The 27,098-nt window shown below is 57.5% G+C and overlaps 10 protein-coding genes across 10 annotated transcripts; 4 read left to right on the top strand and 6 right to left on the bottom strand.

Annotated features, from left to right (window-relative positions):
- Positions 1 to 4,816: 4,816 nt before the first annotated feature.
- On the bottom strand, positions 4,817 to 5,879 carry MFIFM68171_03438 (HIRA-interacting protein 5; the record flags this gene model as incomplete). Its single annotated transcript, XM_071058859.1, has 2 exons — positions 4,817 to 4,972; positions 5,061 to 5,879. 2 exons carry the CDS (start codon positions 5,877 to 5,879, stop codon positions 4,817 to 4,819), a joined length of 975 nt encoding a protein of 324 aa, XP_070914960.1.
- A 537-nt stretch (positions 5,880 to 6,416) lies between these two features.
- MFIFM68171_03439 (HIT-type domain-containing protein) lies at positions 6,417 to 7,247 on the top strand (the record flags this gene model as incomplete). The annotated part of the gene is made up of 2 exons (XM_071058860.1): positions 6,417 to 6,661; positions 6,722 to 7,247. The coding sequence occupies 2 exons, from the start codon at positions 6,417 to 6,419 to the stop codon at positions 7,245 to 7,247; spliced, it is 771 nt and encodes a 256-aa protein (XP_070914961.1).
- A 311-nt stretch (positions 7,248 to 7,558) lies between these two features.
- On the bottom strand, positions 7,559 to 8,779 carry MFIFM68171_03440 (uncharacterized protein; the record flags this gene model as incomplete). The annotated part of the gene is made up of 1 exon (XM_071058861.1): positions 7,559 to 8,779. One exon carries the CDS (start codon positions 8,777 to 8,779, stop codon positions 7,559 to 7,561), a length of 1,221 nt encoding a protein of 406 aa, XP_070914962.1.
- A 2,956-nt stretch (positions 8,780 to 11,735) lies between these two features.
- On the top strand, positions 11,736 to 15,001 carry MFIFM68171_03441 (Ras guanine nucleotide exchange factor A; the record flags this gene model as incomplete). The annotated part of the gene is made up of 5 exons (XM_071058862.1): positions 11,736 to 12,170; positions 12,285 to 12,612; positions 12,674 to 12,877; positions 13,025 to 14,820; positions 14,915 to 15,001. The coding sequence occupies 5 exons, from the start codon at positions 11,736 to 11,738 to the stop codon at positions 14,999 to 15,001; spliced, it is 2,850 nt and encodes a 949-aa protein (XP_070914963.1).
- A 727-nt stretch (positions 15,002 to 15,728) lies between these two features.
- MFIFM68171_03442 (Voltage-dependent anion channel-domain-containing protein) lies at positions 15,729 to 17,902 on the bottom strand (the record flags this gene model as incomplete). Its single annotated transcript, XM_071058863.1, has 9 exons — positions 15,729 to 15,753; positions 15,913 to 16,052; positions 16,123 to 16,358; positions 16,460 to 16,761; positions 16,840 to 16,989; positions 17,051 to 17,058; positions 17,123 to 17,292; positions 17,360 to 17,393; positions 17,534 to 17,902. 9 exons carry the CDS (start codon positions 17,900 to 17,902, stop codon positions 15,729 to 15,731), a joined length of 1,434 nt encoding a protein of 477 aa, XP_070914964.1.
- A 1,543-nt stretch (positions 17,903 to 19,445) lies between these two features.
- On the bottom strand, positions 19,446 to 21,121 carry PRS5_1 (ribose-phosphate pyrophosphokinase; the record flags this gene model as incomplete). Its single annotated transcript, XM_071058864.1, has 4 exons — positions 19,446 to 19,829; positions 19,881 to 20,062; positions 20,240 to 20,269; positions 20,431 to 21,121. 4 exons carry the CDS (start codon positions 21,119 to 21,121, stop codon positions 19,446 to 19,448), a joined length of 1,287 nt encoding a protein of 428 aa, XP_070914965.1.
- Positions 21,122 to 22,214: 1,093 nt separating this feature from the next.
- On the top strand, positions 22,215 to 22,750 carry MFIFM68171_03444 (DNA-directed RNA polymerase III subunit RPC9; the record flags this gene model as incomplete). Its single annotated transcript, XM_071058865.1, has 2 exons — positions 22,215 to 22,349; positions 22,409 to 22,750. 2 exons carry the CDS (start codon positions 22,215 to 22,217, stop codon positions 22,748 to 22,750), a joined length of 477 nt encoding a protein of 158 aa, XP_070914966.1.
- A 51-nt stretch (positions 22,751 to 22,801) lies between these two features.
- On the bottom strand, positions 22,802 to 23,497 carry MFIFM68171_03445 (GTP-binding protein rho1 like; the record flags this gene model as incomplete). The annotated part of the gene is made up of 3 exons (XM_071058866.1): positions 22,802 to 23,083; positions 23,147 to 23,372; positions 23,430 to 23,497. 3 exons carry the CDS (start codon positions 23,495 to 23,497, stop codon positions 22,802 to 22,804), a joined length of 576 nt encoding a protein of 191 aa, XP_070914967.1.
- A 453-nt stretch (positions 23,498 to 23,950) lies between these two features.
- DEG1 (pseudouridine synthase deg1) lies at positions 23,951 to 25,672 on the top strand (the record flags this gene model as incomplete). The annotated part of the gene is made up of 1 exon (XM_071058867.1): positions 23,951 to 25,672. One exon carries the CDS (start codon positions 23,951 to 23,953, stop codon positions 25,670 to 25,672), a length of 1,722 nt encoding a protein of 573 aa, XP_070914968.1.
- Positions 25,673 to 25,816: 144 nt separating this feature from the next.
- On the bottom strand, positions 25,817 to 26,569 carry MFIFM68171_03447 (GPI-GlcNAc transferase complex PIG-H component conserved domain-containing protein; the record flags this gene model as incomplete). Its single annotated transcript, XM_071058868.1, has 1 exon — positions 25,817 to 26,569. The coding sequence occupies one exon, from the start codon at positions 26,567 to 26,569 to the stop codon at positions 25,817 to 25,819; it is 753 nt and encodes a 250-aa protein (XP_070914969.1).
- Between the last annotated feature and the right edge of the window lie 529 nt (positions 26,570 to 27,098).

Genomic DNA, 27,098 nt, shown 5'->3' on the forward strand with positions numbered 1-27,098 from the left:
GGTTGAATCGGTTACCAAACGTAAATTCGAGAAGATATCGAGGGAAAAGAATGAATGTTGATGTGGCCACGGGATCGCCAATTCCAGAGACGAGGACGTGTCAGAAGGACGGAAGTGGCGTATTACGACAAGAATATATTGGCAGTGGTGAAAACAAAAGGAGACGGTTGCGTCAAGGTCGTGACAACACAACTGAGAAACTCAGGTCAGCACAGAAACAGAACGTATCAACATACACCCACACCCACACACACACAGCCCCCTCATGTTGATGACAGCGGTGATCCGGGTGAAGAGCGAAGCGGGACGCCCAGACCAGTATTTAGTCCGACTATAGGGGTGGACAATACAAGACAGGCGGCGAGGTCGGACGACCCGCCTTGAGCCAATGCGATGAAAAAGGGCATCACTTACAGAGCGTAAGCCGGATTATGTCTAAACTGACGGGGTATTTTCTTCCAGAAGTCTATGTTCTTTTTGGAATGCAAATTCGAAACGTTGTGACAGGGTGTGGTCAAAAGAGAAGGCAGTGGCTTGAATCGAGCGTAACCGTGGCTCGCGATGCCCCCGCCGACGCCGCTTACCCAAAGCCGTGAGTATGGGCGCAGGCCTCACTTGGGCCAGAGAGGAGCCGGAGAGGCGATTGTGGGCAGATGGGGCCTAGTGTGGTAGATAGGGTTCGATCTGCAGTCGTTCCGACCGGACGGGGCGCGGCAACCGAGCTGCCCCAAGCCCTATCTCACAAAAACCCGATGTGGGAGGCAGCAGCCAGACGATCGCTGTGCGGGACAATGTGTGACCTGATATGGCGTGCGCCGTGTCTGCGGGAGAATGCGACGGGGCTAATCGCGACCTCCCATTGCAGGCGCGAGCGGCTCAGCAGACGTGGACAGAAGGCGAACCGCGCGTTGCCGACCGGGAGGATTTGTGCGTCCTTGGGATGGAGAGCTTGTACTGTACAGTGCAATGCGCGTCTTCGGCGCCGTCGAGCCACGAAATGGAGAGAAGGAGAAGGGGAGCCAAAGGGAGAGAAGGAGGGAAGGGTAAAAGTGAAGATGCGTCGAGGTTCAAGGATTGATGCGCGAGGTTGCAGGTCAGCGTGCTCTGGGCAGGGTTGAGGTGTGAGCGGGGAAAGTTGGAGGGAGGCACGCTGGTCGTTAGTGGCTGGGATCCTGGTCAGGTCAACCGGGCTAGCCAAAGCCAGGTCAAGTGCCTTCGATATGTTCGACACCGTGGCGAAAAAAAAGGCCAGGGAAAGCATTCAACAGGGCACCCCAGTTCTTCCGTGATGCATTGCCCGGGGCCTTGGGGAGTCGAGAATGACGGAAGATCCGAGAACGAATTAGTTCTTGCGCGAGCCGTCGTCTTTTGTTAGTTTAGTGGTCGACGGTGGGGGCAGGTAGCTCGAGGCTGCAGACAAAGACGCCGTTTTGGCGGGACACTTGCACATCCCGGACGTGCAGAGCGTTCGGGAACGGGGATGCAGGGGGGCAAATGACGAAAAACTGAGGGAGAGGAACCAAAAGGGGTGGGGACGAGGAAGCGCGGCGAAGAACGGGCAATGATCGATGATGGTGTTGTGCTCGCTCCCACGGCAGCAACAGCGGCGCCCTCTTTCGGTGCGGTGTGAAGCATTGCAGGTCTGGTTGTCCACTCAGTGGGCACGCATGGGTCAAGCAATTTGACCTCGATGCTAGAAATGCACGTTAGCGAGATACATCCAACTCGCACAGTACCTCACCCTCGACTCGGGCTCCAGAGATAACCCCAGATGCCATAAAGCCGGCCTACTGTGTAACTAGCCGGTAGCTGAGGATCATCACGATACTACCAGCTACGAACAGGGTAGTCGACGTCTTGGCGACACGAAGTCTAAGTGGTCGTTGACATTCGGCCAGTGGGGTCACTTCCCTAACATGCAAGAAATCAGCGAGTGGAGTGGAGGATCCCGAGTTCCTGCTGAACTGGCGATCCGGGGGCGGCCTTAGGGAGAGCAGAAAGCCCACTCATGGCTCGCTCGGCCATAGCACTGCCGTGTTGTCCGTGCCCATTGTTCGGGCCCGTCCCCGTAATGGGATCACGGAGATCTCCCAAGTCCCCGGCCAGGTATTACGATACGGTCGGGCATGTAACCTCGAATACGCCACACTATCTACATTAGGGGCCAGAGTTCATGTCGATCCGTCTCCCCTGTAACTGGTTTGAGGATATGTAAAACCAGAGAAAGTCATCGCCTGGTTCTCGTTGAACCCTTGTGCACAACGCGGGTTTCTGGAGCCATTCCCATTTCTGTGGAGAGATGTCGGTAATGCATCGCCGGCTTGGCCAAATATCAAGCATTCATTCATACTGTGCAGTCAAAGAGCTTGAAGATAACCCATGAACCTTGCACGCTCTCCGATTGGCATGTTCAGGGGTCCTCGGGCTGGGCCCGCGGGGAAGGAGGGGCGTCGTGAGCTTTTGCCCAATGCGCGACGTCCGGGACGGCATCACTGGGGTCGCTTTTAGGGAACATTTTCTTGTACCCTGGTCCTGTGTGTTATATTTACACGGGGTGGTACGGTGATGAAACGAAACCTAAGGTATCGGCAGCAGTCCGCGAAGCAGGTATTTCGACACAGCTTCAGGAGACTCGGCCGCAGGCCACAGGGCCGGGGACGTTGACAGCTTCCACGAGCGGATGATGGGAGAGCTGCCGTGGTGGACTTCTAACTGCGCAGCGGGTTCTCCTGAAAAATGATGGAGTATCGACTGCTTGGTCCGCCGCCGCCATGCATGGCCTGAGATGTGGTTCGTCTCCACAGACAATTTACAACTCCAGATGCACGGTTTGGACGCGTTCGCTGAGCTGCAGGTGGCCCAAAGCAGCGAGATGCAGCTCGTAGGGAGCCATGCTCACCGAGCTCAGTGGCTCCTTCTACTCACGAGACCTCGACGGGCTCACCGGCTTTCAAGACTCTCGATCTCAGAGATATCTTGTTTCCCGCCTCTGCAAAAGCCCATCCATGATTGGACGCGGCCAAGGAAGAGATGGAGGAATCCCGCGTTCTGCTGTGCGACCGCACCACGCTGCTCTGCATGGAAAAAAACGAGAAGACAGCAGCAAGACCCTGCCGCCCATGGTAAAGTTGCGCCGTCCGAGCGGTCGATGTCGCTAACGAACAAGCGATGCGCGGGCCAGAGGAGTCCACGATGTTGGAGTTGAACGGGATGCCAGAGGTGGAGGTTTGTGGAGGTCGACTGCTGCAACGCATCACGCGGTCCCCGCCATTCATCCATAGGTCCCATCATTCCCGGGTGGCTTGCGCTGCATGGCCTTGTCCGATTCGAGAGACGACCGTTCATCTATGAAGACCAATATATGTGGTGTCGGAGAGTCAGAAGTGAGGCCAGGGTCACGGTGTAGGCATCCCGCTCGGCCCGCCAACGTTTGGTTCATTGCCCAAGGCGAGCGTCATCTCCATATCATCATATCACCATGGTGGAGGCGAACAGCACGCTGGACGACAAACAAGCGATGCCAATGAAAAACCAACTACACTACACTATGCCATGCATGGAGCAGACGCTCTGTCAAAGGGCGCTTCTCATAATAACTAGGGGACAGGACGGCCCACCCATCAGCCTAAATGGGACCGAATGCCCTCTTCAGGATCGAGCACCTCAAGCAAGTGAACAACCCCAGATATAACGTGCAAAGCTATTCCCGCCCATCCTTCGAATACCCCCGACGGCCCCCCCCCCCCCCCCCCCCCCCCTCCCCCCCAAAAGACGGCGGCTGTCAGTTAGCAAAGAACATCTCTTCCCGGCTCCCTGCTTGCGCGCCAACGTAGTTCCGTCTTATCGGCGTTACCCCGCGGAAGCCCTCACACAGATCCGTTGCATTCGGCCAGGATATTTCCGCTTTTCAAGACGGGAGGCCAGAATCGGTTCGCCAGGGGTTTTACCCCGGATTCTCATTCGACTTTCAGTCAGCGGCCCGCACTCTGGGCTTTCTTAGTGGAGAAACATGGGCCTGACAGGCTCGGGCGGGCTCCAGTCTTACTCCGTGGCTGCTCCGGAGAGGGCGCTCTCTTCAACAATCACGGAAGGGCCCGGACCATGCATGCAAGCTGCACGTTTGTTCGCTTCAACACAATTGCACCAGTGAGAAGCACAATGGAAGCGACGAGAAGAGGAAGTCGTCTTGCCACTCTACACGTCGCCACACGAGTCGGCCTGGATATTGCTTGGCGCATGACCTCGACTTTCGGCCATCGGCTCTTAGGTGTGGAGGGACTTCCCACTGATGTTACAGTACCTCTCTGCTTTGGCCGCCAGACCGCTTCTACCAACGCACGCCAGAAAAGGTTGGCTGCGTTGTGAGTGAAACACCCCGTGGTAAGCGACATGATGCGAGATGAGAAGATCCATCCCTTTACAGATCGCCGCAGAATCGTAACGTTGGCCGCTCGGGACATATTCAGCACCTTGCACGGCCGCATCTTTGTGTCACGCTTTGCTCGTCGGGGACATGCGAGAAGCCAACGACCCACATCCTCGCTAGAGATCTAGTACTTACCAGAGCTACAATTGCCAGTTCCATCCAGCATACAGACTTGGAGCCAACTTTGCAGCTGTTACCTCGGTGCTGCGCTTATGTTCTACAACCGGGGCAAAGAAAATATCCGTTTACGGGGGTTCACTGTACTGTACCATCAGCCCAAAATAGTGACATAAAAACACATCCGCCTGCAGATATGGGTACAGAAGAGAGAGCGAAACGCTCCACATGGTAAATACGTATCCTGTAACCATCTAAATCTGACTACCAGCTTTAGCCAGGGACCGAGTCTAGCGACCCCTTACCCACAGTCGTAGGGGGTGCCTCGCCCTTCTGCGCCTTGAGCTTCTCCTCGAACTTGGCAAACTCCTGCATAGCAATCTCCTCCTCCTTATCCATGACTTGATGGACTCCCTGGACCTCCTCAATCTGCCAAGCTTGTCAGCATGCAGTTCGCTTCACAGTTCGCTTCACGGAATCCGGTAATCGGGCTGTGGCCAAGACGGGAGAAACTTACGTAGTGCATCAGCATGCCCTCAATGCCATTCTTCAGTGTCACGGTGCTCGAGTCGCACGTCCGGCACGCGCCGCGTAGCTTCAGCAGCACATAGCCGTTCTCGAAGCCGCGAAATTCAATATCGCCGCCGTCCTCCTGGATAGCCGGGCGGATGCGCGTCTCGAGCAGTTCCTTGATCATGCCAACCACCTCGCTATCATTCTCGTCGTAGCTGAGACTGTCCCGCTCCGCCGCCTCCTGGCCGTCCGCGCCGTCCGCGCCCGCGCCCTCCTTGCCCGCCGACACGTTGACCATGGGCTGCCCGGACGATATGGCCTCGGTGATGAGCGAGAACACCTCGGGCCGGATGTGCGCCCAGTTGGCGTCGGCGGCCTTGGTGACTGTGATGAAATCGGTGCCATAAAAGACTGAGGTGACGCCGTCGATGTTCATGAGCTGCGCGGCGAGCGGGGAGGGGAAGGGCGGGGAGATGGTCGACCGTGGCGAGAGGTACTCGATGAAGGGCGTGGTGATGCCCTCCGGGAGCACTCGGTGGTTCGGCAGGAACTTGAGCGCATCCGGGTTGGGCGTGTTCTCCGTCTGGATGAAGATTGTGCGCCGGGACCCTGTTAGCAGACCCAGGGGGCGATGTGCCGGCTGTAGTCGAGGGCGGAGGCCTGCTGCGCTGGCCGGGGAGCCAGCGGAGGCGGCGCCGGTATGCGCTCGCCTAACAGCGGCGGCGGTTTGCTGGAGCCGAATACATGCAGTTGATGATTTGACCGGTCGAGCCTGTCTTGATACCAGAGGCGCAAGGCCCCGTAATAGCTTGCTAGAAGGCATTGCGAGCTGTAGCCCCAGGCAGGACTAGTTGTTCGCAATGGAATGCAGTTGAAGGAAAAAGAGAAACAAGGCTCGAAAGAAGCAATGATGTTGTGGGGATCCGAATTGCCGCAGCACATCACACAGGTGACGGGATCCGCTGACAAAAGCAATTCCGATCGGCGGACCCTGGCTGCGTCATAGCTCTCGGCACCCTAAATTTTTTGTCGGGCCGCCTTTCATCGCTGAAATTCCATTCCCTTGGCCGCTTTGCGATCTCACTGGACAAGCCATTGTCACGAACAACCATTAGCACGCGCAGTCCATGAATAAAATACTGTGATCACCTGCAGCACGCGGCTTAGGGGACTGCCAAGTCAAAACGAAGAACGGCTGTTGTTACAACTGCGGGCAGCCCGTCAGCTCGGGAACAGCCGAACCGCCAACTGATTGGCCACGGTATTGTGCGACAGTCGACGGGACCTCTCCCCACCCCGCGCACAACCACAAACAACGTCTGTCGCCGAGTGCCTAGTAAATCCAGGCATCGAAAGGCATATGAGCCTTGCCAGTCAAAACGGCGGCAGCGGCAGCGGCGCCGGCAGCGACATTCCCGCCTCGCAACCCACCATGCTCGGCCCCGTTTCGCCCGAGCCGAGCGCAGCGGCTCCCGCAACAGATCCTCCCGCCGACGTAGACACAGAGCCTTCCTTCTCCCCGAGGAAAATGCCCGAGCCCAAGATTTGCGGCGTATGCGGTACTCAACCGGGCAAGTACAAGTGCCCACGGTGCTCCATGCCATAGTAAGTCTGCCTCCCATTCTTTGCCCCCCTGGCCATCCCAACTGACCATCATCCCAAAAGCTGCTCCGTCCCTTGCAACAAACAACACAAAGAAAACCACCCGCCCGACCAACCCAAACCGCAACCGCCTCCCACCGCACAAAAAGCTACCGAACCGAGCAACAACGACCCCTACGCGATCCTCCTCGACCACCGCCAGACCTTCGCCCGCCTCTTTGAGAAATACCCCTCCCTCCCAGCCGAGCTGATTCGCATCCAGCAGACCACCCTCCCGCCCTCCTCAGACAACAATTCCAGTTCCGGATTCCCTATCCCCGGTATAAACAGCAGCAACAACAGCTACAAGAGCAAACAAGTCCCCTGGACACGAGACGTGGGTCTCCGCAAGGGTGCGGCGGCGCTGCGCAAGGCCAGGACAGATCCTAGCGAGACGGGGGACGGGGTGCGCGAGTTCTGCGAATTGGTTCTCTTTTTGCTGTCGAAGCAGAAGGAGGGCGGGGCAGAGGTGGTGGGGAAGGTGCGGGAGGAGGTGGCGGCGGAGGACATGGAGGTTATTGAGCGCTTGTTGAGAGAGGAGGGGGGGTAAAAGGGGCAGGCTTGGGGTGTTGTTGGTTCATTGGGTGTCCGAGGTGTCTGGGCTGAGTTCCCGGCTCAGCCTGGATAAGGGGGGGACGTGCAGGTTGAGTAAGGATAGATGGGGTTGTAAATGCTTTGCAATGGCCGGGCCGGGAAAAGCTCACATAAGGGAGCCAGGCGAGGTGTCTTTACTGGGATCGTTGCTCGGACATCGTCGTCATTATCATTATTACTGTAGGCATTACATCTCTCTTGTTCACCCCCTCTAAACCGACCAGGTAAGAACCACCCTCCGGCATCCCAGCCGCTGCGCATTCGACGCTAACGTTTAAACTTGGCGAAGAACCCACCAACCTTGGGCGACTTTGGCGACCCGTTCTCCTTGTCCTCCCCTTTCTCGTAGCCCGAGGCCCCCGACGACGACGACGACCCCTTGCTCCCTTTACGCCCGCGCAGCGTCCACAGCGAGTCTGCCCTGCGCAGCAAGGGAGTCAGGAGCTGCTTCGGCCGTGCCCGTGACGGCTCGTCGCTCTGCGTCCAGTCGACGCGCCGCTCGTGCGGCGGACAGGCCAACTGTTCCCCTTCCTCCTCCGCCACCGGCACCGGCGGCGCCACGTCCTCAATGATGTCCACTAGCGGCTCTAGCATCATGAACGAACGGCGGTTGTGGTTGCTATCGTCAGCGCGTTGGTCCAGTCCGTCGTTCATGCCGGTGCTACCGGTGCTGCCCCGCCGCCCCGCGTGCATGTTGTTGTACTTGGCGTGGTGGTGTCCCTCGGCCGACATCATCCGCGTCAGCTCGCTCCCAAACGTGTGCTTGCTTGGCGAGTGCAGATGCTGCTGCGCGTCATGATCCACCTGCGCGGCTTCGTCGAGGATGCGGGTGCGCTGGAACTGGTTGCGCTCGAGGATCTTGTCTCGCTGGCTCTGGCTGCGCCGGAGGACCCGCGAGAGCTCGGCTGGCGCGATGGGTGCCTCGGCGCTCCCTCCTCCCGGCCGAGTTGCCCTCCCCCCTTCCATGTGGAATTTGAGGGCCCGCTTGGAGAGCTTGTGGACGAGGTCCGTGTTGCTCCGCATGTTCTCCTGGGTGGTCGTCCTCGTGAACTGCTTGGCGGCTTCCTTGGGCACGTGGCGGTACTCGCCTGCCTGCGCCGCTATCCCGGCCTCTGGAGCTGCTACGGTGGCAATCGCCGTGTGGGACGGCTTGCGTTTGGCAGACTTGGATCTCCTAAGTTCTGTGATGAGGTCGGCGGGCGCTTCCACGGACTCTCGGCGTTCTTTCCGGCCATGCCCCGTGTGGTCCTTATGTCGAGTGCTAGGGGAAGGACCGGCGCCGTCCCTTGGTTTTGGCGGCTCTCCCCGTATCCGCAATTTTCGCTCCGCATATTGTTGTTGCTCGGCCAGGACAATATACAATCGGCGGGTCAGCTCGTCGGGATCGAAGTGCCCCTCGGCTGCCCGGGTTGCGGCTTTGGGTGGTCTCCCGGTCGGCCGAGGGGCGGCACCGGCCGGCTCCCTGGTGTAGCTCATCTTGTATTGCATTGGCCAGGGTTGGTGAACAAGCATGAGTTCGGGAAGAATGCAACTGTTTGTAGGCGGTCGGCAATCGCCCTGGTGAACAAATTTGGCACCCTAGGCGGGGATGCTGGGCGAGGTGTTCGGTGAGGCCTGGACTTCTGCTCCGAATCGTCCGTCCGGCGTCTGCGGGGTTCGGACACCGCCGTTCTGGCTTGGAGGTGTGATTTAACGTAGAAGAGATAATAATACTGGTGCCTTCGACAAGCCGAAGAGCTGGCTTAAAATGACTGGAACATAGTACAACGCAGCACGCTTCCACTCGTGATGTTCGGCGAGTGCCGCTCCTGAAGCGTCTGGGTGGATGGAGGATATATGACACGCAACCAGCTCAACGGAAACACCGAATACCACGGGGCGGTTCCTTGTATGTAGGTGATGTAGCAAGGTAATAGAGCACTCGACCGTTGAAAAATCGGACCTTGGGTCCCCATGAATCCTGGCGCCGGCTGTTGTGTCCAGTGCTAGTGGGAGGAGGGTGGCAGCGGCCAATACGGATGCTTACACATACGCCGGGAGATGCAGCGTTGCAACCGATTCGAACAAACAAGTTGATCAGATGCCGAATACTGACCCTAGCGTGTTGGAAAGGACGGTCGCGCCCCCTCCCCTTGGCTGGCGCCGGTCCGATGCTGCAAGGGGTCCAGATGCACGCTAGGATGGACGGGTCATTTGACTCTGTGCTACGGAGGTCCTGCTTGCTGGAGCACACGCATCGTCCTCACTCACGTCCGCTTGCTCGTTCTCCTCGGCGACCTCTGGTCCTGCTGGCAGGGGCCAGTCAATACTTCTTATCTTGAAGCACTGCTGAACAGATGCCCGGGCAAGAACCCTAGACCCGGTGGCTTTATCCGCCATCATCACGGGCGCCGTCATTTCTGACCTGCGGCCACGCAGAGTGCCACAAATGCAAACCGACATCTCGCTAGCCAAGCTCACAGTAGTAAGTTACGGCAAAATCAGTTGGTGGGGTTGGGGGAAAAACAACGCCTTTGGCTGGACTAACAAGGGTCAGGTAACGAGGTAACACTGTGATTTGGTCGAGAAGAGACGGCCAGCGATCTCGTTACATAACAAATGCGAGTGGGCCAAAACTTGGCTACCCTTGTCGAAAAGATGTTGGGAAAGTGGTCGGGAGACAGCGGTTTTCACTCGGTCATTTCGCCAAGCTTCGAATCTTGAAGCCAAGTGCCCATAATAAGCCGAGCCGGACGCTAACATTACGAGGTTGTTCGAGAAGCTGAACGGTGAGTTCGTACCAGAAAGTCCTGAAATCTCGGCCGCGACGTTCCGATGCAGCATCTGCACATGGCCGGGCTTTCGACGAGCTAAGCGGCCGGCCTACTGCAGAAATTTCAATCCTCACGGAAGGCATACTGTACGAGGTACCACCGAGACGATAGTATTAGTGATAATGGTTCCGTGGAGCAAACTACCGATTTGCGGCCCCACCAAGTGACCCCGTTTTTGTTACCATCCAGGAGGACCCTGAACAGTAAGCTTGTTTTTCTTGACATCTGCAGTCGGCTTCGCAAGGGCATCTTGCCGGCCGCAGGGACTGCCAGCCACACGTTCCCCTGAAGCGGCTGAACGCCGTGGCGTTGGGCCTAACGAAGTGATGCGATGGCTGTTCCTCCATCAAGGAATCACCGAGCACGAGCCAGAGCCAAGACTCCCTGCAAGTCTCTCCCTGGGTCTTCGTTGCACCTCCTGGGCTTGTAGTCGGCAGGTTGAGCGAGGGGCGACGGGACCCCCAGCTGTCCTAGGCGTCAAGCCCTGCTTCGTGTTGCTCTCGGCCTGCTTCCTCACCGACGGTTGTGCATGTCCCAAAGCAGCAAAAGCCTCTTACGCCGGCGTGCATGCTGGGCGCAGACGTGCAGCCCGGTGTTGCACCCAACGGACATGCAGATGGAATGCGGAGAGCGGAGGCGCCTGTTGCTCAAAGGTGGCCCTCGGGTTTGCCGGCGGCTGCAGATGCACTGGGACTCGAGAAGCAAGCAGTAATCGGCCTTGCCTTGTTGTTTGACAAACCCGGGTCCCTTGATATCGAACTTTCATTTGTGACGCTACTGGGGTATATGGGGGCAATTGGGAATTGGGTTGTGGAGGATCCTTCGGCTAAACTTTAACGCACTGGCGCCCCCTGGCTTGACAACTGGCATCGGGGCTGGTGTAACTGGCTCGGCGCTAGGTTCCTTCCCAACACCGCTGCGGAATGGTTCATGGTGCTGCCGTATACTGCCAACACCTCAGCGCGTAGCCAAGTAGCTCTGTACAGTACGGTGCTGCACTTTAGATAGTTACTCTCCTCGATGGTGGTACGCTCGGGACGAAAAGACGCTGCTTATCATCAGACAGGGAGGTGCTGTTAACACCCGATTTCCTGTAAATTTTTAAATTTTTTTTTATTCTCCGCAGTCGATAAAGCACAGACAGGGGTTCGCTAGGGTCGAAGAAGCAATCGGGGTCATTGTCTCATTTATTATCATCGGTCGGTGCAGCGACAGAACCTCAACAGCCAAGACCATCACGAACTCGCAAATTCCCGAGTCGAGCAAGCGTCTCCAAATCTGCACCAACCACAACGGCTCGGGGAGCGGCCGCTTCCTTAGTTCGCTGCGTGCGCTACGGCCGAGCGCCGTCTGAACTGGAAACGGAACCAGGGAGGCACGTTTGTTTGCTCCAGACTCGTCGGCGGGCTACGGACCCTTGCTTGGGCTTGCTGGGGGAAGTTGCTCGGGCCCTGCATTTGCCCTCTCCCAAGAATTCCAAGAGCAAAAGGGCCCTGACCCAGACGGCAGCAACGGGCAAGGTCAAATCCAAATCGAAATCCGTGCTTAAACCTCCCTTCTTCCCGTCTTTTTTTTCTCGCAACAGAGTCTACCGTGGATCGGCTCAGAAGCGGTATGATGTCCTCCTAGCAATGTGGGTACAGACTCACCAAGCCGTGTCAGACCGCCCCGGAGGTGCGCCGCCGCAGTTGTCTGTGCCGCCGGCTACCCCGCTGCGAGGAGCTGCTGGTACTGCTGCGTCTGGTGCTGATGCGACGGCGAGCGCTGGAGACCCAGCCGCCGTTCCGCAGCCTCCCGGACAGCCTCCCTCCGTCCCTGGCTGCTCCGAGGGCACCTTTCTGCTAGTTGACGACCCGCCCGCCGCAAGCGTCCGAGACTCGTTCGCTTCCATCATCGACGATCCGTTTTTCCTTCGTTTCGAAACCCCCGATGCGCCAAGCGTCCTAACTCCAACCCCGACTCCAACGACGGCGACAGCGACGGATGCCGGCTACCGCCATGACGAGCACCAGCCGTGGATCCCACCCCGGAAAGAATCACTGAGCGACGTCAATCCAACGCCCTGGGTAGGAAATCCGTCCCGGTATCTACTCTCTACTCCCCACGCAGGGGGGAAAAGAGGCATCAATGCTGGATTTCTGCAACCGAGGAGGACAAGACGCGGCTGACCATTGGCATAGTTTGAGCATGCTAAAAACGTCATGGAACCCATCAATATCGCAGTCATTGGCGCCGAAGGCGTGGGCAAGTCCACCTTCATCCAGCACTTGCGGCGGGCAACCCGGCCGACGGCCCTGAATATCACAACGTTGCGCCCAGAAGTGGACGGCACTCAGTATCTCGTCACACTTGTCGAGCTGGACCTCGAGGGCATCGAACTAGACCCGAACCAGCCGGTACAATGGCCGCGGCAGATAGGAGGACACATGATGCCCCGCATGGACGGTGCCATGATCCTGTATGACGGCATGAACGAGAAGAGCACTCGGGAAGTTCCCCCCATAATGGGTGAGTGTCTGTCCATGTGTCTGGGGTCTGCACCGCAGTGAAACATATACTAATGGCGTAGCCGCGTTGGCCAATTCCTCCCTGCCGACTCTTCTTGTCGCGACAAAGTGCGACGCGCCGCAAGAGTTACGGCAATCAGATCTGTCGGGCCTCGCATCCGCATTCCCCACGTGTGCTGGCCACTACAGGACTTCGTCCAATGCGCCCGGAAGCGCTCGGGAGTGCTTGCAAGCGATGTTGAGAACTACTCTCAATGTTCGGCGAGGTAAGACCTCCAGTTCCCCGCTACCTCGGATGCCGCAGCATCAAAGTGATTCACGAATTTTGGAGGGCCCCGGGGGCCACGGACACGCCCGTGATGCATATTTGACACTGTAATGCGGGACTAATGGTCGAGTAGGAATTGTACCAGACAAGTCAGAGGGATCGGCGCCTAGGAGACGCGCCGCTTCGACAGCGAATCTCGATGCACCCCTCGACTCGATCAACGGCCGACCAATCAGTCAACACAGCAAACACAGCAGGGCCAGTTCCGACTTCTCACTTCTGCGGGGCTATCCGCCTCCTGCCAACGAGGGCCAGTACAGGGGACAGCCCTCGAGATCGCCGAGGACGGATTATCAAGCTGTCTCTTCTTCGAGTAGCCTGAACCCCGGTATCTCCATTCCCGAGGACGGCCCGCAGCCGACAGTATCGAGCATGCTGCGAACCCCGGGCATCCGGTTGGACAGCGGAAGCGAGTCGTTCCTGGACGTCGACGAATCGGACGGAGAATCCTTCCGCTACTCGGACGACGTACCGATTCTGCAGCGCCACGACGACAGCTTTATGGACCGGCCAGCGAAAGCTGCTGGCGTCAGCTTTGACGACCTCGTCGACAGGCTTCTGGCTCCCAAGATGTCCAAGGCGGACCACAACTTTGCCGACGTCTTTCTCTGTCTGTATCGGAAATTCGCAGCTCCGAGCGAGCTTCTCACGGCGATACGCGCACGGCTGGACCAGTTGCGGACCGACAGGACGACACAAATGTTAATCAGGGCGGAAGCGCAGATGCGCATCGTAGAAGTGGTCGCAAAATGGGTGTCGCTGTACCCGGGTGACTTTGCACGGCCGGCGACGAAGACCAGCCTAGAGGAACTGATCAAGCAGCTGGCGACGGATCCCGCGTTTGTCGCGGCTGCACAGCAGATGCGGGCGCATCTGGAGCACAAGGTTACCGAGGATGATGACACGGGTTGGGAGAAATCCGACCCGCCCGAGGAGGTGGGAGCAATGGGTGCGGCTGCACAGAGGCGGAGCGGTCTGGCAGAGTCCATGAACTCTCTGCAGATGGAAGACGGAGGCGCCCCCAGCCAGCGGCGTCCGTCGCAGAGCTCGGGGCTATCGGGTTTGGAGACGCACGGCGGGCGCGTGCCGGCACGGTTCCAGTTCCACACGGTCGAAGATTACGAGCGCGAGGCGGCCACTCTCGTGCCGACGGCAATGCTGCCGCTAAACAAGCTCCGTTACCACATGTTCATGGAGATCGACGCCGACGACATCGCCGACGAGATCACGCGCATCGACTGGATCATGTTCAGCTCGATCCGCATCCGCGACATGGTGCGCCACGTGAGCCTGTCGCAGGAGCAAAAGGAGCGGTGCCGCAGCCTCAAGAACGTCAACCGCATGGTCTCGCACTTCAACCACGTCGCCCAGTGGGTGGCCAACATGGTCCTGATCCGCGACAAGGCCAAGCACCGCGCGCCCTGCCTCGAGAAGTTCATGGTGATTGCGCAGAAGCTGCGCCAGCTCAACAACTACAACGGGCTGGCTGCCGTGCTGGCGGGCATCAACGGGACGGCCATCCACCGCCTCGCGCAGACGCGGGCGCTCGTGTCTCCCGAGGTGGGCAAGCGCTTCGCGGGCCTGGTGCTGCTGATGGGCACGCAAAAGTCGCACTTTGCGTACCGACTCGCGTGGGAGAACTCGCCGCTGCCGCGCATCCCGTTTATGCCGCTGCACAGGCGGGACCTGGTGTCGGCCGAGGAAGGGAGCAGGACCTTTGTGGGCCCGCACGGGGACCGCATCAACTGGAAGAAGTTTGAGGTGCTGGGCGAGGTGCTGCTGCCCATCATGAAGAGCCAGGGCCAACCTTACCCGAACTTGCATCGCCACGAGCTGAGCAGGGAGTTGATTTTGGACTGTCGGATGCCGACCGATGATGAGGTGGGTTTTTCCCCTCCCCCCCCTCTCTTTTTTTTTTTCCCTTTTCCCTTTTTGGTAGTGGTAATTGGTTCGGCTGCTGACATTCTCATTCCAGGACATCTACCAGCGCAGTGTGCAGGTTGAGCCTACCGGAGCCCCAGGAGAGCCGAGCAAGAAGAAGTTTCCGTGGCTGGCCAAGTAGGGCAGGCAAGTGCGGATGACGATCGATTCTCCGGCTTTTAGCATGGGCGTAGGATCTCGGGGGGCTATCATGATGTGGTAATTCCCCACCAGCCGCGTACTTAGGATGTGGGCAATATCAAAAAGTCATGAACACGGCTTCTTGAACTCGGATACCTCAGCGCATTGTCTTTTTGTTTGGGCTGCATCTGGCTGGTTTGTAATGGAAAGCAAGCGGGGGAAAAAGCAAAAGGGTGGAAGGGCTGGGTCTCCTCCGGCTCCCCCCTCTCTCTCTTGAGCACTAAAGGAAAAATGGAGGAGTCTCTTTCCGTGTTTTATAGACGCTACGGCAACGAGGCAGGATCGCCGAGAATTCGGCTCCTGCTTGCACGATGACCCTGAAATAAAATCTTGGGGTACATCCCAAACCATTGACTTATTGCTCGTTTCTATCCCGGGGTATACATGTACATGCCTGCCCGCTATGCGATGAAGGAAAGCCAACCGAAACAGTCACTCTTGTTTTTAATTTTAACCCCCCTCCCAAAAAAGAGAAAAGAAAGAAGAAAAGGAACCCAAAACGAGTGTATGCCAGAGTTATGAGGATTCCGACAATTGTGCGAAAATATTAAGATCCTGTCGAGTTGTTCCGCGGGGTTAGGTCAGGACATAGCCGCGTGCTTCATCTATACGGAGATGGTCTGGGGACTCTCGCAGTTGACGTCGATTCGCTAGGTCAAGTGAGGCTTCTAGTCCTCTTCCTTGGGCCAGAGTCTGCGGTGTCATGTCAGTTTATAGCACCGCAAGGCGGTGTGTGTTGTTTTGAGGGGGGTAAGGGATGGGTAGGTAAATAGGGGTAACGAGCTTATCCAGGCAGATGACTCCTTTTCTGTTTCCGAGTAACGAGCAGGCGGGCAGGAGAAGGGGACTCACAACTCCTTCCTCCAGAGGCACGTCAGCATCTTCCCCACCACTGTCATCCACACCAGCACCAGAACCCCGGCCAGCACGCAGCCGAATATCTTGAGACCCGGGCTGTCGAAAGCGATGCCGAGTGCCTCCGTAGCCGTTACCTATCAATCACATTTGCGTCAGCATATCTAAACAAATCCCCGCCAAAGCTAAAGTAGGTAGGCAACTCACCAACGCGGTATTGGGAAACACAAACGAGAACCAAGTCATCTGGAACCGCAGCTTCGCCTTGTTCTCAGGCCGGAGGTACTTCCACAGCGAGCCGACCGAAACCAGGAAGAACCAGATACTCAGCCCCCACAACCAGAGCCCGGCCATGTAGGCGAGGAGCCGGAGGATGGAGCCGGCGTGCTCGGCGCCCATGAAGTTGGCGGGAAAGATCTCGTGGCTGAGGCCGCCGAGTTGCACTGGAGAGAGCGCCAGATGGTGATGGTCAGTTCACAGGGCTCTTAGGTCTTGTGAAAGGGGCGGGCTGTGTATGTGTATGTCTATGTTTGTGTGTACATACCTATCCCCGCGGCCGTGAAGCCGCTCGGACCAATCGAAATGAACACACCGGGCCGCTGGTGGTCACGGGGTAGTTTCTGGGTCATCAGGCGGTACAAGAAGGCAGCGCAGACCATGAAGCTAATGAGGAAGCCGGTGCCCTGGATGGTGAGCGCTGCGCTGGTGACGGCAACTGTGTTCATGGAGTCGAGACGGCCAGTGCGGTGGGCCGCTGCAACGAGGTTGCCGCCAAAAGGGGCCGTGAGGAGCAACGGGTAGGCCGGGAACACCCAGACGGGGGTCATTGTGTGGATAGGGAAGACTCTGCAGAAGGGTTTGGGGGTTAAGCCATGAGCGGTGACGGGGCAAGGAATGGAGACGAGCGGTCGGGGGTTCACTCACTGTGTTGACCAGAGAGTCAGGTACAGGCCGGCGCTCACCAGTGTGCTGACGCCAGCGTAAATCCAGAAGCAGGCTTCTACAACGCTTAGTAGCCATTGGCCGACGTTGGGGACGCCATATTGGCAGACGGTGATGAGAATTGTCGCCATGCTATCGTTGGTTGTTCCGGGTTAGACCGAGGGGCGGTAATCAAGCTCGAGGACACACTTACGATACAATCTCAAAGACAAGCGTCAGCAGTAATAGCCTTGGTTACGAGGCTCTCGGGATGCGTTGCACTTACAATTGCCGAAATAAACAACGACTCATACTGGTCTGTAAACGACTCCACAAAGCTCCCTGGACGCCAGTAAAACCGGAGCGAGACCAAGACGCAGTTCATGAGAAAGAGACAGATGTTCAAGAAGAAGAAGGCAAGGCCAATGCCAGTCAGCCATTGCGACTTGTATGGTACTGCATAGCAGGCCGGTCAGTAACCACAGCGGGGGAAAATGGGGGTAAAGTGGCCGAGATTCCATACTTGAATGCAACACATTTGCAATTCCCCCGGTAGCCTTGCCGATGTCAGTAACAAGATCTCGGAGACCCAGCGTATTGTCCATCATCCTTACTGCTAGAAGCAACATAGGAGATCGAATGAACGATTGAAGTAGTAGTTGGTAGGGAGAGAGAATATCGCGAGGGGGAAACGCACCATAGTAATAGTAAACCAAGTCCACTGGAAGCACCCTATCCTCTCCCTCACGCCCACCTTCCTCCTCCCCGCGGCCATATTGCTCGCCCTCATCACGGCCCCATTAAGGCTCCTGACGGGCGCCTCGAAAAAGTCCCTCCTTTGCGCATGCATCGTGCTGGCACTCGCAGTCCCCTTGGAATTCCCCTGCGGCAGACCCGTGTTATTCCCCGCCGGCGCGGACATGGGCGTGGGCGGTCCGCTCTCCAGATCCTCGGGCGACTCGTAACCGGACAGGGATGACGACGCCGCCAGCGCGGACATCACTCGTCGGCCACCGGCGGCAGCACCGGGGCCGGTGAGGCCCGGCCTTCCTGTGGCGAAGGCCATTTCTCTTTTTTTTTTTTTTTTTTTTTTGTAAAAATAGGCGGTCAGAGAACAAGGTGGGGAAAGATACTGAGCTGCTGCATGCGTCTGATCAAAGGCGGTTGGGAACAGGGCGATTCGGGCGAGGTTGGCTGGTCGCAAGCTCAATGCTCGTTCTTCTTCAAGGGTTGGTGGGTCGGAGTAGGTAGGGGTGCGAGTGAGTGTATGTGTTGTGCACGGGGCTTTTCGAATATATAAAGTCAGATACGGGAGCTGTAGTGGTGTAAGTGATTACTGTGCGGTGTCGTAACGTGCAACGTGGTGGGCGTCTGTCTCCGGGGTTATTACTGGCTACTGGGGATGGATGCATTAGCATGTAGGCCCCGCAGCGCCATCACTATGCGAACAAGTGCAAAACGAGGGAAAGTGGTTGGCGTTGGGGAAAACCTTGGTTGAGATGATCACCGAACTGGGCGGAACAAGCAGGGGAGCCTTGGGGGAGCCTTGGGGAATGAATTTTTTATATGTGGTGGCCCCGAGGAATAGAAAAGAAGTGCCAACGGGTTTTGCGATCGTTCCTTCAGTCTCCTGAGGTGCGCTGCGCCTCCGCCGGCGCGGCGAGTTCCCAATCTCAATCCAACGCGAAAGGTTCTGTCTACTGTCAAGTATGAATCAATGAAGTTGATGGGTTCAAAACTAAGAATGTACCTCTTCTTCTCGACGCAATGGCGGCCAAGGCTCGCAAAATCCCGAGACATGATGGGGCACAACGTCGTCATTGTCGGGGCCCTATGCAATACCAAGCCCGGCCACACGGAGCAGCTGACCCCAGGGATCGGCTCCGGGATCTGGACCAAGAACGGATCTCCCAAGCCGGGGTCATCACTACCCTCGTCATCATTGGAAAATGGAAACGTCTAGGCCACTTCCGGATCTTGACTTGTATTTTTCTATTTCTGGTCTTTATCTCTGCTTACCTTCCGTCCCGTCAAAATAACAGCACGTCCATAGCAAAGCCGCGGACGACCTGACAGGACCAGAAGTCCAGTGCGTTCTCTGCTTGGCTAGACAGGATCAAAGCGATGCCCTGGTGGAAGATGCCTTCGCATTTTGTTTATGACAAACGCGAACGACTAGATATTGAGAATGATCATGATTCATTCCTAATGAGCAAAAGAAGATGAAAGGGAAAAGAGAAAAAGGAGGAAAAAAAAAAAAAAAAAAAAAAAAAAAGGCCCACTATCCCAACAATGGAAGGCACATGCACCTTACTCGCATGGCCGAATCTACTGCCTCAAGTATGGCTTGTGGCGATTGTTCTGCACCCCTGCATGTATCTTTCGTGTGAGAAGGAAAGGCGCAATCCCCAAACGCCTATATGAGAATCGCACTCGGGACGAATGGCTGGAGACCCACCATTCCACGATGGCCGCCAATGCAAAGTCTTTTGGTGTATATGGCCCGAGGGGCGAGGTTACCGAAGATGATTTAGAAAAATGCCAGACGCGAGTGCTGTCGAAGATCATTGATGCATGATTATTCGCTCGTAACTCCCAGGTTTATGCAATTAGTCGTGGTTGAAGAGTACGCTGATCGACTCGCCGTGGTGGACGCGCCGGATAGCCTCTGCGAAGATGGGCGTGATGTCCAGAACGTCGAGCTTAGATCCCAGCAACGCCTTGTGCTCGTGCTGGGGCACCGAGTTGGTCACCACCACCTTGTCAATGGCCGAAGCCTGGATGCGGCTGATGGCGTCTCCGCTAAAGACACCGTGGGTCAGGAGAGCGTAGATCTTGGTCGCACCCTCCTTCTTCAGGAGCTTGGCAGCCCGTGTGATCGTGTTGCCCGTGTCTGCAAGGTCATCGATGAGGATGCAGACCCGGTCCGCCACATCTCCGACGAGCATCATGCTTGCGTTCTGCCGGTCCGTGATTTTGGTAGGACGGCGCTCCTGCGGGCAAGTGTCGGTAAGTGATTAAGCGGGGAGAAGACAAGATATTACCTTGTGGATGAGGGCGAATTGGACGCCCATGCTATCCGCAATCGCCGTCGCCCGCTTTGCTCCGCCGGCATCGGGGCTGATGATCACGGCGTCCTTGTAGTTGGGGATATGCTGTTGGATGTACCGTTTGAGAAGGGGTCTTCCGTAGAGATTGTCGACGGGCACGTCGAAGAATCCTTGGACTAAACTTAAGGGTTAACACACTCCGCCCCAAGGCTGACATTCGAGAAGGAGAGGCAGCCAAGAGGAGCCGGCCAAGAAGACGCGGCCAAGAGGTGGCGGCTGAGCCCAGGGAGCAAGAGCCGCCAACCTCGGCATGTGACAGACGATAAGCCCTTTATCGTTGGGGGTTTGCGTACCTTGAGGGTCATGCAAGTCCATTGTGATCACTGCACCCAGGAATGTTAGCAACGTATCATCCGGGGAGAGGAATAGTAATAATAAACGGCACAAAAAAATTTTCCGGCTTCCCGGGCATGGAAATTGCAAAGGAACCCCGGACGAAACTCCCGGGCTCGCAATATCTGAGCCGTCCTCGGGTGTGACATACCGTGATCAGCACCAGCGCACGTCAAAAGGTTGGCCACCAGTGTTCCTGCCTGCGCAACCCACTGCTTATATCCCGGCTTCGCTTGGAAGGCACCAATGTGCGAGAGGTTCTCGTAGTCGTGTGTCGTGTAGCTTGCGGCAGTGCCGTTCACTCCGAAGTACGTCTCGCCGTTGACCTGTTTCACAGGAGACATTGGCCCGGTCCCGTTGGTCAATGAGGTCTTGGCCAGGCGGTTGGTGATGTCGGTGCCATTGACTAATCCGGCGCTCTGTGGAACGCCGGGCGCAGGCGTTGCCGGAACGCTCTCAAAAGTATAGTCCTTCTTGCCGCTCTCAGACCCGGCCTTGAACAGAGGGGCGCCGGCCTTCTTGTACGGGAGATCGGGCTGTCTCGAGTAGGGGAAGAGGGGCAGTACGGCAGTGACCCGCCGCGCCGAGCCCGTCTTGCAAGCCGATATCATGATGCACAGGTCCATGAAGTGGTCGTTGAGCTTGCTGCCATTGCCGCCAAGGCCGGTCTGGATGATGTAGACATCTTTGCCGCGCACCGAGTCCTGGATCTCACAGCGGCTCTCTCCGGACGAAAATTTGGTCAAGACACGATTGCAGGGCGGGAGGCCGAGCGTGTTGCATATACTCTCGACCAAGGCCGGGTGCGAGTTGCCGCCGAGAACCACAATGTTTCGGACCATGGTGATGGCTTGGTTGCTTGATCAAGGTGAATGGCGCAACCGGGAGCGAAAGTTGCGGAGCAAGATCGGAGAGCCGGCAAGCCGGTAGCGGCAGGCAACTCGAGAACTGGGGTTGCAAGATGCGGGACGGGCCAGCCCCAATTGAAGCCAAGAGCTCAAGCGAGAGGCACAGAAACGGCCCCGATCACAGCTCGACCGATGCCGGAAAGTAAGTGAGTCGAGGCTCTGTTGGCGGTGGGCAGAGGTGGCGGATAATGTGCGAAGAGTTCCTAAGCCGGTGCCGGTGTTAACAAAAAAAAATTGCCGAGGGTACCTGGGGCAACGTGAAAGAAGAATCCGGCACGACAGACAAGGCCGAGCGGTGAGGGCTACGAAAGGAACAAGGGAATTAAGAGGGGGAGGGGTGAAGAGAAAAATGACGAGTAATCACAGGGGAATCATCTTGGATACAGAGTGAAGTTGTCCAGTGAGAAATATCATTGGAAGCGGTGCTGGTTTGGGATGTGGGTAAGATGATCCCAGACAGTGGGACGCTGACCGCGGGGCACTCAAGGGCATAAAAACACTTTTTGGAAAATTCTTTCTGGTCGTGATTCAAGGTCTTGCCGCAACATTTTGACGTCGGGACTCGGATGAGGCACTTGCACTAGGTACGTACCCACCTTAGGCCCGGCCTTAGCGTGAAGTTAACTTACCGATGCGAGATTTTTTTTCGTCCGGGCTGCATTGACTTCATCGTGGCGGGGAAGGCCTGCCTGAGCCCATTGGACGGGCGGATGCTTCAATTGGCACATGGGGGCTGCACACAATGGAGGGGCAATTGCGTCTCACCTCATTCACCACCAAAGCTTGACATCCAGGGCCGCCCTCGCCCTCCACCCCTCCAGGTATCTTCTTTGTACGCGAGGCCTACCGCCATCGTAACTCCGAGAACGCTGTGACACCGTCAAACCACAAAGCCGGAAGCAGAGGCATTTTAAAATATTTTGTTGGCCCGCTAGGTAGCATCGAGGGTGGATGCACGACACCTGTAGCCCAATACAGCTCGAGGCTTCGACAACCCACCGCATCCCGACCAATTGACAACGACGCAATGAAGATTCTCGAGTCACAAAACGCCCTTCTCCCCAACTACGAAGTCTACCAGCACATCATCGACCAGCGGCAGCGAAACAAGGCCCAGGGGGGGAGACGACTGCCGAGCAATGCCCACCATGTCATGAAGGAGGTCAGTCTCGGCTAGCCTCGTGACTGCCGCAGGGACCCTGACTGACTGAACACGGCCAGGTGCTCGCCTATCTGCGGCAGAAACCCAGCCCCCTGGAGAAACAGGACGAGACACAAGCCTACAACCCGTCCGTCATTCCGCAACTGTTCGAAAAGATGCGCGAGGCGAACCTGCCCAGCGAGTTGACCAAGGGCGAGATGCTCTCGATTCTCAACCTGCGGCCGACATCTGTAGCGGTACTGAGCACAGCCATCGAGGACATGGAAGAGCGGTTTAGCGAGGAGGAGCAGAACAAGATTGTCGACATCATTGTCGAGGTGCTCGGCCGCGACGACCCCGAGCCTGGCGAGGGGGAGGAGATGGAGGACGATGCCGTGCCGTCGGTCGAGAATGGCTACTGAGGGCAAGCATACGCATGCGTGCGCGGGCGCCGCGTAAAGCTGCCAAGAGGCCTACATGATTGCGCACCCTCCCTCGCTCTGCCCTCCAGCTGGCGTAGTAGTCTTGAGGGCGGTGGTGCAGATGTCGTCAAATACCTCGGTCATCAGCTCCCCCGTCACTGCCGAGCATTCCATATACTTGTCTGCCCGCATCTCCTGCGCCACGCAGTAGGCCTCCTGTGGGTAGATGATACCATTGGGATCATCCTCAGACCGCAGGTCCCGCTTGAGGCCCAGCACCAGCATCGGTAGGGCATCGTTTGATGCGAACGTCGACCGGACCTCCTTGATCCACTACTGAAGGTATCAGAAACCCAACCGTTACCAGAGAGTAGTATGTCGGTGCACGGAACGTACCACGCGCTGCAGGTCGATAAGGCTGAGCCGTTGGCTTATATCATAGCAGATGATGACCATATCCGGCTGGAGCAACCTCCAGCTCTCGAGACTGGAAGTGTCGTAAAACTCGAAACGGTACTGTCCTTTCCGGGTGCGGATTTCAAAGACGAATGGCTGGTCGATATCCTTGAGTAGAGTGAGGGAAGTTCTGCCGTTGAGATTCTGGCGCCCCTGACTGATTCTCCTGCGCCGGGTTGGTCAGCGGGGTCTATGAAGGAAACATTGGATTTAGGATACAGACGATAGGAAAGTAGACTTTCCGCATTTCTCGTCCCCCAACAGCAGGATCGTGATTGTGTGTTCCCCCATTGCCACGACCTCGGTACTACATGATGAAGCAGAGTGACAGTTTTAAAGGTGCGACGACTCTTTATAGCGCAGAGCTTCCAAAGAGAAGGTGGCGGCCATGACCACCTTATCGTCGGTTTGATAATCTTATCGATAATATTAATCCATGCCAAGGTCATCGCAGCGATCAGCGAGAAGCAGCGTGGGGCGCTTCATGTGGGGCCCAATCCACCTCTGTAAAAGTCCGTCGACATTTGCTCTCACCTGTCGACACCTGAAGCGGCGCAAAGGAGACTTAAAGACGGCACACAGGCAGAGGGGCGGCTCCAAATTTCAGATGGCCGTATGGGCGCTATCAACGGTGTGAGGAGGACCCTGATCCAAGCGCAACCGGGTAGACTAGGCGCGCTGTTGTTGGGACCTCAATCTGTGGCTCATCGCTTCATTCACCACTCGGGACCTCTCGCAGCTAGGATGGCCGAACCCAACTACCAGGACTGGTCGAAAGACCGCCTGGTTGATCGCGTGAAGCAGCTGGAAGAACAGCTTCAGAGACAGAAACCGGAAGCAAAACAAGCTTCGACACCGACCGCCAATGTCCCACAGGCAAATGCCACCACAAGACAGGAGGAAAAGAAGAAAAAGAAGAAGGTCAAGAAGATGGACCCCTCCAAGTACTCGACCCGCCTGATTGCTCTGAAGCTTGCTTATCTCGGCAAGCGGTACGGCGGCTTTGAGTACCAGACCGGCGCGACCACGCCGTCCATCGAGGAAGAGCTGTGGAAAGCCCTAGTCAAGAGCTGTCTGATCTGGCCCGAGCAGCCGGACAAGGTTGATTTCACCCCTTGGGAGTACTCCAAGTGCGGGCGCACTGACAGGGGCGTGAGCGCGTTTGGGCAGGTGATCGGGATCAGGGTCAGGAGCAACAGGCCGGTGGAGGGCAAGGAGAAGAAAGAGGCAGCAAGAAAGGGCGATGGTGATACCGAGATGGCCGAGGCTGGAAGGGAATCCCATGTGGATGTGGATGCTGGCAAGCCCGTGTGGGACTCCATCGCAGACGAGATCAACTACCCAAAGATCTTGAACCGGCTGCTGCCGCCGGATATCAGGGTGCTAGCGTGGGCGCCGACGCTGCCGGCCGACTTCTCGGCCCGGTTCTCCTGCTGGGAGAGGCAGTACCGGTATTTCTTTACTCAACCCGCGTTTGCGCCGCTACCGTCGTCGCTCGAGTCTACCAAGAAAACAACCGCGGGGAGAAAAGAAGGCTGGCTCGACATTGACGCCATGCGCGCAGCCGCCAAGCTCTTTGAAGGCGTCCATGACTTTCGCAACTTCTGCAAAGTCGACGGCGGCAAGCAAATCACCAACTTCATGCGGAGAGTATTCGAGGCGGACGTTGTTGAGGTCGAGGACGTGGGCTCGGCGTTGCCCTATCTAAGCCAGCAGGGCTTCAAGCCGGCTGGCATGGCAGACGGCGTGTACCCCAAGGTGTACTATTTCCACGTCCGCGGTTCGGCCTTCCTCTGGCACCAGATCCGGCACATGGTCGCCATCCTGTTCGCCATCGGCCAGGGGCTGGAGAAACCGTCCCTGGTCACGGACCTGCTAGACGTGAGCAAGCAGCCGCGCAAACCGAACTATGTCATGGCCGAAGATGTGCCGCTCGTGCTGTGGGACTGCATCTTCCCCAAGGTGGACGAGAACACGCCCCAGAACCGGGAAGACGTACACGATCCGGACAGGGCAGGTGATCCAAACTTGAAGGATGGCATGGACTGGGTCTGGCTGGGCGAGGACCAGCCCGCCAATTTGCATGGGTCGAGCGGTCTAGTGGATCAACTGTGGGAGTATTGGCGCGAGCGCAAAATGGACGAATTGCTGGCGAACCAGTTGCTGGATTCAGTAGCACGCAAGGCGGATGTGAGCAAAAGAATAGCCGAGTCGGGGCCTGCGACCAAGCCGAACGACACCCAGCGGGTATTTGAAGGCGGGAACTCGGGCAAGTCAGCGGGCGTGTATGTGCCGGTCCTCCAGAAGCAGCTGATGGCCACGCCCGAGGAAGTCAACGACAAGTGGGCGCAAAGCAAGGGATTCGCCAACGCCGAGGAGCTTGCCAGGACCAAAAACTGGCGGAGCGTGATCAAGGCGGCCAAGAACGGAGGCGCAGTGGACGGCAGCAGCAGCGTAGACGAATAATAAACCACCCCCAGCTTGCCTTCTTTGTTTTTCCAATGCCAAACAACAGCCCATTCACCGCCATCCCCCCCCCCCCCCCCCCCCGCGGCACGGGGTGGTCTTCTAATTAAAACCAATCCCATCAAGAAAAACAAACAAACAAAATTACCCTCTCTCCTTCCCTCCCACCCCTTCTGGCCCCTCAAACAAACACCTCCTCACCCCCCTCCAAACCGCCTCCACGATCTTCCGCCTCGGTAACAACCCAGGAAACAAGACCACCACATCCTCCTCCCCTTCCACCACCACCACCAGATAATACCGCACCTCAAACCCGCGAAAGGCCTCGTTGATGAGCACGTCGCGTATCTTTTCGGTGGGGATGAACCGGGTCTGCTGGGGCCAGCCAAACAAGCAGCCGCCGCCACCGCCGCCGCCGCCGCTGCCGCCCGAGCTCGTCTGGATGCCCAGCCCGCGCAGCACCAGCACCGACTCGGTCTTGTGCAGCTGGAAGCAGAGCGACACGTAGGCGGCGCTGAGGGCGCTGAGCCCGACGGCCCACGAGGGGGCCGGGTCGAGGAGGCGCGCGAGGAGCACCCCCGCGGGCGAGAGGTGGGCGGCCTGCAGGAGGCGCCCGAGAAACTGCGGGATGTCGCCTGCGAGCAGCAGCGGGAGGAGGAGCTGCTGCTGGTGGTGATGGTCGGGACTACTCTGGGGTGGCGCGGGGGGGTACGCGCCGGCGAAGAAGCGCGAGTAAAGCGCTAGAATGGCCGTGGCGAGGAGCGTCGCTCGGAGGAGGAGGAGGGTCAGGAGGAGGAGGCGGAGCGGGATGGTCAGCGGCGGGCAGGTGGTGACGGTGAATTCGACGGTTGTGGGGGACGGACGGCGAATGTAGAGGTGTGGTGATGTGGTGAGCATTTTGTTTCGCCTTAGTGTTGCTGTCCCGGTTGTTTCGGCTTGCGTGTTCGGCGGGTTTGAGATCTATCATCGAACGGCGCTTGTCCACGGTTGAGTGGGAGTTGGGATGTGGTTCGGTTTCGCTGTCACGGGTAAATAAACACCGTTCGTGAAGGTTTGAGGAAGTACTGCCATCATCACTGCGCGTTATATCATAACATCCTTTCATAAGTGCCGCGCCCGCATCTTGTTGGAGCGTTGCGGCGACTGTTGTTCCGCGTTCGGGGTGAACTGTCAATCGCGCGAGTCCTCAGAGTTCCCGGCGGGTCTCTAATTATAACTTTACCGATACGCGCTGCACGGACCACTCACCCTATGGAGCCTACCACCCTATATGTATTAGGTCCACCGGGCAAATTCTCGGCTGTAATGGTCAGTTTGGTTTAGAAGGCGCCCGATATTCTCGCTGTCTCTATCCCATTCCCATAAGAACCCCCCAGCGGCGCCCAGCACGAATCTTGCGGTGGCCACCCACTCGCATGGGAAGCCT

The sequence above is a fragment of the Madurella fahalii genome (assembly GCF_045866475.1).
Source record: "Madurella fahalii IFM 68171 DNA, scaffold_2, whole genome shotgun sequence".
Lineage (NCBI taxonomy): Eukaryota > Fungi > Ascomycota > Sordariomycetes > Sordariales > Madurella > Madurella fahalii.